This window comes from Metopolophium dirhodum, chromosome 1 (assembly GCF_019925205.1).
Source record: "Metopolophium dirhodum isolate CAU chromosome 1, ASM1992520v1, whole genome shotgun sequence".
NCBI classification, from domain to species: domain Eukaryota; kingdom Metazoa; phylum Arthropoda; class Insecta; order Hemiptera; family Aphididae; genus Metopolophium; species Metopolophium dirhodum.
Window position 1 is genome coordinate 9,182,922 of NC_083560.1, and position 9,330 is coordinate 9,192,251.

Here is a 9,330-nt window from a genome sequence, read left to right on the forward strand (position 1 = left end):
AAATTATAAATAATATTTAATGTTATAATAATAATTCATTCCATTTTTTTGTATAAAGGTGATTTCCTTAGTGTTCCACCAACAATCCTTCCGTGTAATGATGCTAAATTGTATTAAAATATATGAAAATGAAATATAATTATATATATTTTTTTGCCGTGTAGAATTGGTTTTTTTTTCATTGTTCTGAACCTGAAATCTGTATACCAAAAATGTTAAAAATTTGAAATTTATCTGAAAATGTGTATTTAAGTACTATCCGTCACTCAGTGAAAATCGCTTTTCAATATAAGATCATAAAACTAAAATATTTAGTGGTACCTCTTAGCGTAAACACACTGTATATTTGTAATTAAGTATTAACAGTGTGCTCATAATTACACTATAATTAGCTTTTAAAAAACATATTTTGATCAATCAATTTCATATGATTGTAAGGGGCGATTGTAAAATTGGTCTCTGTTTTTTTTATATAAAAATTATTTAATTGAAAACTCGGCCCGGGTTTTTTTCAAGTAAAAATGATTCAAGTGTACCTATACTCGGCCCGAATAAAATATTCATATGATATATTTGAGAACTATTCAGCATTACCCAGAGGACACCATTGGTGGGTGATTTTCATTAACCACAAACAATTTATTTCATTTTTGTATTATTATTCATAGTATGAAATTCGTTATATAAATGTAAAATTGTGTAAAAATGTAAGTAATATGTTCGGTGTTAAAAATTAAAAGTAAAATATATTTACAGATTAAATTATGTCGTACTTATTATATTTTATTGGGCAACATTTTTGGGTCTAGTTTAAAACCGACCTTTATTTTTAGGTATGTTTAATTTCCGGGCCTAGTTTACGTTCTCTCGATAGTAAGCTATATTGTATTAAGCCATTAAGGACATAATTTTTTCTAGAATCCGTGATTTTTTTCAGAGGATTTTTATTTCGCAATTCGCTATCTGTATATTATAGTTCAGTGCATTTACTGTAAAACTATGTATAATAAATAATAATCGTACCAATATACCGACATAAATCATTTTGTTGTAATGTAGTCTGTACTCTATAGATAATGGAAAATAGAAATTAACTTTATGATTATGTGTAAGGATCAAAATATACACTTGGGAGGGAGCTCACCACGGTAACTCCCAGTATATTTTTGAATGTTATCTGAATATTATTTATCATAACAATTTTAAGTACCTATATTAAAATAATACGAATTATTCACAAATGTATGAATAAAACATATTATTGCTTTATTATCTATATCTGAAATTAATAAGAAATTATTATATTATTAAATATGATATAAAATAATTGAAATTGTGTATGTATGTACCAAGTACGAATTTATCGTAATTGGTCATAGTTTTCATGGATTAAATGTGTTTATGTGTTAAAGGTTATAGAGTAATAGCTTAAATGCTTATTACATATTAGCTTCAAGCCCCTATATAACGGGGCGTTATTAATATATTATTTTATTACCTTTAAATAGCTGGTGCCTGTGTCCCGTATTCGTATTCGTATTACCTATATTACTTGTATCGCCCTTTCGTACATTGGTTGAATACTATTATATGATCATTTTATTTTCCAATTCTCAGTCCTCAATTACTGTGCGTCTGTAACACTCTCTGTGCCGACTGCAAAGTAGGTGGGTACTATTACAGACTGTTACAGCCGCGAGCCGTTATTTTTATTTTTATGTACGTATACGTTATGCATAAATACGTTCGATTTTTATACAATTATCAAAATGTTCAGTATATTCAAATTAAAAAAATAAAGTACCTAGTGCTAAGAACGAAGATGACTTAAAAAATTATGGTGTATAATAAATTTTGGTTTTAGCGGACTTTTTGTAACAACTAAATTACAGTGAATCTTATAAGTATGATGTGGGACCACTTCCCCCCCTCCCCCCATGAGTATTTTACACTTTGATTTTGTAGGACTCTAGCCCCTGTAACTATTCAATCCTAGTTACGCCCATACCCGTAGGGACACTCAGTGATGCCCGAGAACGATTTATGTTTTTGACTATGTCACGACTAATGCCTAATATTGCACTGGACAGGCTACCATATGTGCCCTCTTCTGATGCTTGACTGGTAGGCAATTCTACGCACGACGACGACAACAGCGAGGATAGGAAAGACACATCGAAGGAATGCTGATTGTGCTGGCTAGTTATGGAGAGGGGGTCTCTGTGGTCGAATCGGTTTGGTGCAATGACCACAGAGCTCACAAAAACATGGGATCATACTTAAGCTAACTTAACACTACTGACGTCTTGAGATGTGGTGTAGTGACGCTATAGGCAGAAGTCAACCAGGAAGACCTGGGCGGCCTCTTACACAACGTATGTATCTACGTTGCTGGTGGACTTACGCGGCAACTACTGATGGCACCGACGTTGACATTTACCGGCTGCCAAGTTTGACGGCGAGAATATTAATAGAAATTAAGTAAAGACTTAAGATTTCAGTGTACATCAAGCACAATAATAACAGATAATAATGTGCTATAATGCAACCGTGTGCACAATAAAAGTGACAATATAATGTGATTGCTTTATTAATGGATACATTTACGAAAAACAGAAACGATTAGTTAGCGGATACAAAAATTTATAATTAGGGTCGCTTTAATAACAGAACAACAAAAAAAAGTGCAAAAACAGGCAACAGATTTGTCGATGCTGGTAGACAATACACAGCCAATAATAATAAAAATAATAATGATAATAAAAGGGCGTTGGCCACAGAAAATAAACAATACAAGGTTTTAAGATCCATAATATGGAACTATCTGAGGCAACAGGCAGACCAGTGCTCGAAATGAAAAATTTTACGAACCGGAACGCTCAAAAAATTAATATGTGGATTATAATATTATTTTAATAATTTTAATTCGTGTTTACTTTACAATACAATAGATTTAGTAAAATAGATACAAATAATATGAGTAATTTCAAGATTAAAAAATGTGTGTAAGTGAATGTCGCTCTGCTGTACAGTAGGTTAATGTATGAGAAAAATGATTCTAAAAGAAAACTTTGAGTCAGTTTATGACATTAGTATATTACCAAGTATATTTAATGATATTATTACTTATCGGTTAATCGGTATAACCTTTTTGGTATTATACAACAATTATTTTCTTAATCATTGAATCGTACATAATGTGGGTTTTAATACTATTTAGTATAGCGCAGTCGATAGTCGTGTCGTGTTGTAGTGTTAGTAGGTATAGTGTTCGGCGTTCGCTAAATTAATGTATGGTATTTAAATTAAATGTATTAAAATGGAAGAGTAATATTTCAAAAATCTAGAAATTGCATAAAAAAAAAAATGTTAATAGTACATATTTAATTAAAATGAAATATTATGAATTAATATCTGAGGTAAAACAACTTAAACTGAAATCAAGAGGCCAAAAACTTTTGAAAAAATATGACGTAATAACAGTATCTAATGTGGAAAAATTAATTGTTCCAGTGAGTGAAGGTAATGATTTTAAGTACGATGTTTTTAATGAAGAATTATTTAATATTATTAATGATACTCATTTAATTATCGGTCATGGTGGACGAAACCGTATGGAATATGAACTTAATAAAAAACATAATAATATTACGAGAGAATCGATTATGTTATATTTAAATGTATGTATTTCTTGTCAAAAGAAAGGCAGTACTGCAAAGAAAGGTCTTGTTGTAAAACCAATAATCTCAAATGAATTGAATTCTAGATGTCAATTTGATCTTGTAGATATGCAGGAACAACCTGACGGAAACTATAAATTTATTTTAGTGTATCAGGAGCATCTGACAAAATTTGTTTTGCTTCGCCCGTTAATGCATAAGCGTGCCGAAGAAGTAGCTTATGTACTTCTTGATATTTTTACAACATTTGGCGCACCAACGATTCTACAAAGCGACAATGTCCAAGAATTCGTGAATAAAATAATAAATGAATTATGTAATATGTGGGAAGATTTAAAAATTATACACGAAAAACCGAGACATTCGCAGTCAAGTCAAGGGTCCGTCAAAAGGGCCAATCAAGATGTGGAAAATATACTTGCCACTTGGTTACAAGACAACAAAACAAAAAAATGGAGTGAAGGACTAAAATTTGTTCAATTCATAAAAAATCGATCCTTACATCATGGAATAAAATGCAGCCAATATGAAGCAATGTTTGGATGTAGTGCTAAAATTGGATTAAAATCATCGCTACTTCCAATATCAATCATTAATAAATTGAAAACCGAAGAAGATTTAGAGGCAGCTATTACGTCAATGAATACTGGAGATCATAGTGAATTTGATGAAGCATTGATTGAAGAAAATGATGAAGAAAAAAAAATAGATAATAGAATAAATAAAATAACTACTGTAAGAACAGAGTCAGTCGAAACTACAAAATTCAAGTGAATCGAATGAAAGAATCATCCGAAAAAAAGATTTTGTGAAAGAAAAGTTGGTGAAACCGTCAAAATCAAAATACCTGATGTAGACAGACCTCACAGCGACCTTCGTTGTATTCTTGGAGTTATCCTATCAGGTAAAACACGAATTTTACTATAAATTTAAGTATAATAAATATAATTTTAATATTTATATTTATTATTATAGTCCATGACGATAACTATAAGATAGGAACCACCGAAGGAAAGTTAGATGCAATGATAGATGTAATTGGCCTCAACAATGTTTAAACAAAAAATGTAAATGTAAGGCATCAGGGAAAAAATGCAATTCAAAATGTCATTCTAATAATACTTGTAAAAATAAATAATTTTAGTCATGATATTTAGGTATTGTTCAGTGTAATTGTGATCACAAAGTAAAAGTAATTAAAAAAATTAATATTAAGGAAATAATATTCAATTAAAAGGTAATTAACAAGATTGATAAGATTAAAAAGGTTTATAATTATAAAATGAAAAATTTTGGTTTATATTGCCCAAACTTTACTGGGCAATACTATACAGTCCAGGTAATGTAAACATTAACGGTAACGTAGCCGATGTATTTTATTAACATACGCGCATGCACTCGTCGGTTTACCTGCCCGCCAAGTAGCCGACGAGAAATGACGATGAACACAATAGGACGAGCAAAAGACGAGCAATAGACGACGACGAGTTTGGCAAATAAATACTGCTATAATATTCAACCACTGTACGAAAGGGCAATACAACTAATGTAGGTAATATGAATACGGGACACGGGCACCACCTATTTAAAGGTTATAAAATAATATATTAATATTATATAATAGGGGCGTTATATAGGTAAACTTGAAACTACTATGCAATACGCAGATAAGCTCTTACTCTATTACCTCAAATATTTCTTCCATGAAAACTATGACCTATTACGATAAATTCATGCTTGGTACATACATACACAATTTCAATTATTTTATATCATATTTTATAATATAATAATTTATTATTTTACACATTTTTTTTTTTGTAATGATTTTGGTTTTAACTACAAGCCTAAGGAGGGGCTATAAAGTAAAACCTCATAGGTGGGCTTAATATAAGTACGGAGGTGCTAAGCCTCCCCCCCCCCCCCTTAGTTACGTCGATGACTTCAGGTATCCCCTACGGCGATAACGTATGCCATGTGTTTGCTTAAAAATAGTGACACGTTATTGTATAAAAACACTTTTAATAGTATTAAAGTACTTATTATACGGTATACATAGTATTTAATAAACTGTTAAAAATTAATATTTAAAATATTCCTCAAAAAATAATTTTTCTAATGTATTTGAAATTTAAGTATTTAATAGTATTTATTTTTATCAATTAGTATCTACATATTACTAACCGCCATATATTATGCCATTATGGGCATTGTAAGCATATATTTCATTTTCATACATTTTATAATTCAATAATTTAATAAAAATTATATACTGCCAGGTGTGTATAAAAATACTATATATTTAAATTAGTAAAAAAATTAAGTCTGACCTCTAAATTCTGACTTCATCATTGTATTTTTATGCTTCACTACATAGGTACGGTAAAACAAGAATGTCATTAGTCATAATACTGATTACACTGTGTCAATAGATATTATTTTGATGACTATACTAAATATTAAATGAATATAATAAATACAAAATTTTAAAGTACAGTATTGAGTGGTAGCAGTGAATATAGGTAGGTACTGTCTTATCAAAAATCCTACCTATTAGATTTTCTCAATGAGAATAATAAATACTTATCTAAGGTCCAACATGGAACAAGATAGATTTACCAATTTAAGTATTATAAACATTGAAAGAGAGTTATCTAACCAAATTGATAATGAACAAATTTTAAATAAGTTTGCCGAAAAGGAAAGAAGGATGCAATTATAATGAAAGTAATTATGTATAATATTATAATATGTAATTTATATAATATAATATATAAATTAAGACTGTTTATAACTCTTTGATTTTTTTCTTTTTTATTACCTAAAAAAATAATTTACATTCAATTTGTGATAGTTTTGATTTGTTCAGCATCATAGATGAAATTGTGTGTAGGTAAGTAGTAGGAGAAAGATAAATCTCAAAATATTTTTGTTCTTGAAACCATTTGGGCTCAAACCCTATGCGTTTGAGGACCCTATTTACGTCCATGCTGGACGGACTAATGACTTCAGTATTGGTATAAATGAATAATAACACGACAATAGATTATGTATAAGTATAATATATAATAACGTACAACTGGACTATTTAACTGTAACAGTACGACGCACCGTACTTCAAAGGCTCTATATATAATATTAACAACCGAGGTCGTGTTACATCCGTAAAGAGAGTGATTCGTATACTCGTATAACTAGATACTAAATTGTACACACGTGTCAAGGTTGACTACGTATATTAATTTTATATTTCAACCGTTATAATATCATTGTATAAGAAAAACGATTTTCAGCCAAGACTTGCTTAGTCAGCATATAATATTACTAAGTATATTCGATGATATTATTGTGAATAAAGTAATTTATATATTATAACCTATTTACGAGGAACCTTGTTTTAAATTTTCAAACCTTAAGATATAAAAATCGAACATTTTATACATTTTTAAGTACAAAATAATTATTAAATTTTAAATAGTGCAATATGTATTTCAATGAGTTCATAACAACAATGGTACAAAACCATTTGCGGAAACAATTATTTATTAATAAAATAATTATTAAGTTTGTGATTTTAATTTTTAACGCATACGCACACGCACAACACTGTCTTTTACTGCCACGCTTATAGAGAATTTTGATTTTTTATTTCTTTATGTATTTCAACGAGTAAATAATGATCAAAATGTGCACAATCAGCGAGTCATCTTATTTCTACAAGGCATTAAACTACATTAGGTATTAAAAAAAGAACACAATTTTGACTTCATAACCGTACCTATGTAGTGAAGCATAAAATTAAGATGGTGAAGCCTGAATTTGGAGGTCAGACTTAGTATTGATGTTATAACTAATTGAAATGTAGAGAACTTTCACACACACCTGGCAAAGCACACTTTTCAAATAGGAAAGTGAATCTAATTGGTACTTTGGGGGCGTCAAAAATAAAACATTCCCAGTAGTTTTCAAAAGCGCCGTGAAAAACAAAAGAAAAATTAAGGAAAAACGGGAACTTTTAAGCAAGATCTGTTTTTGATCAAAATCGATTTTGGTTATTGGTGCAAGTTTTGAATAAATTACCGTAGGTACATGAAATGTTGACTGAATGTTTATATTAGCATTTATTATACACCATAACAATTTCCAATTATTTTGACTTATTTTGAGCTGTTTGCGGACATTGTCAGTTTTCAATTTTTATAGTTTTTTTTATAAATATCAATAAAAATGCGTGAAAGTTCAATGCAAGGCTTCTGACATAATATTGTTACGATATCAGTTGAAAAATATAAAAATACATAGGCACAATTTAATTTATAAGCATTTAATGTTCAAATTTTGACAAAATTTATCAAACTTAAAGTTTAATAATTATTTTGTAGTTAAAAATGCATAAATCGCTCAACTTTTATAGCTAAGGATTGAAAATTTAAAACAAGGTTCTACGTAAATAGGTAAATATATAATTTACTTTATCCAGAATAATATCATTAAATTTACTTAGTAACACGAACTACTTCACAATAGTTCGTGCCTAGTAGTATCATAGGCTGACCGACTGTTTTCGCTCAGAATCGTTTTTCTTATACAATAATATTATATCATTGAATTTAAATTTAACATCATCCATTATAGTGACCAGCTTGTAACCTACTGTATAACAGAGCGACACCCATATGCCCACGTTTTTACTATTATATCGGTGCGCACACAGATATTTAGCCCACCACGGTAACTCCCAATTCCCATTTTAATGTAAAATGTGTAGTAGAAAAAAATTAGGATATTTTTGATTGTTATTTAAATATTATTTTTCTAAACAATTTTAAGCACATTAAAATAATACGAAATATGCACAAATATACTAAACATTTCTCAAATATGCACTTTTCCTAGAATATACAAAAATATGTTAATTCAAACTTTGTATGAATAAAATTTTGAATTTTAATAATTCAGAATTTGAATAAATTAAATATTATATAATACTATATATTATCATAAGATTTAGGTGCAAATAAATAATATTTTGATTAGGTCAAATTTGTGTTAATTTTTTTTTTTTAATGTCCAAGTTTAATTTGTTGTATAAATAATATGACTCTCTGAATGTGATTTTGCTATCATTATTAACTCGTTAAAATACGTAAAGCAATCTAATTTATCTATAAGCGTGGCAGTAAAGTTTAATGTTGTGCGTTTACGTATAAACATAAAATGGCAACTTCGGATTGATTTAAATTCCAAAATAATTATATCCGGAAATATATTTTGCACCATTGTTCTTAACCTGTTGAAATACATATGTTTCAAAAAAAATAATGATGGGTTATAAGTTATAACTTATAGAGTGAATTTATTCAAAATATTAAATTTATTTTATTTGTATCATAATATAATGAAGGTAGCTACTTACGTGGTTTATAAAAGAAAGTCTTATTTTTTTGTACACAAATGTTATTAAGGTTCTGGGGGAATATATTAACCCTCAACCACCTTTAGTTTTACCCCTGCCACAGATAAACGGTCGGAGTAAGTATGTAAAGTTACTGTTCGATTAGTGTAGAAACTAAGCACAAATAGCATTTGATGCATGCTTTCAAAGGTTGATTGGTGCGGATGTTTGATAATAAAAAAAACCTATAATTCA

The 9,330-nt window shown here is 29.0% G+C and overlaps 1 protein-coding gene across 1 annotated transcript; it reads left to right on the forward strand.

The window, feature by feature from the left end:
* The first annotated feature begins 3,392 nt into the window (after positions 1-3,392).
* On the forward strand, positions 3,393-4,738 carry LOC132948318 (KRAB-A domain-containing protein 2-like). The gene is made up of 5 exons (XM_061018771.1): positions 3,393-3,512; positions 3,702-3,971; positions 4,050-4,426; positions 4,484-4,584; positions 4,656-4,738. The coding sequence occupies exons 1-5, from the start codon at positions 3,393-3,395 to the stop codon at positions 4,736-4,738; spliced, it is 951 nt and encodes a 316-aa protein (XP_060874754.1).
* The last annotated feature ends 4,592 nt before the right edge of the window (positions 4,739-9,330 follow it).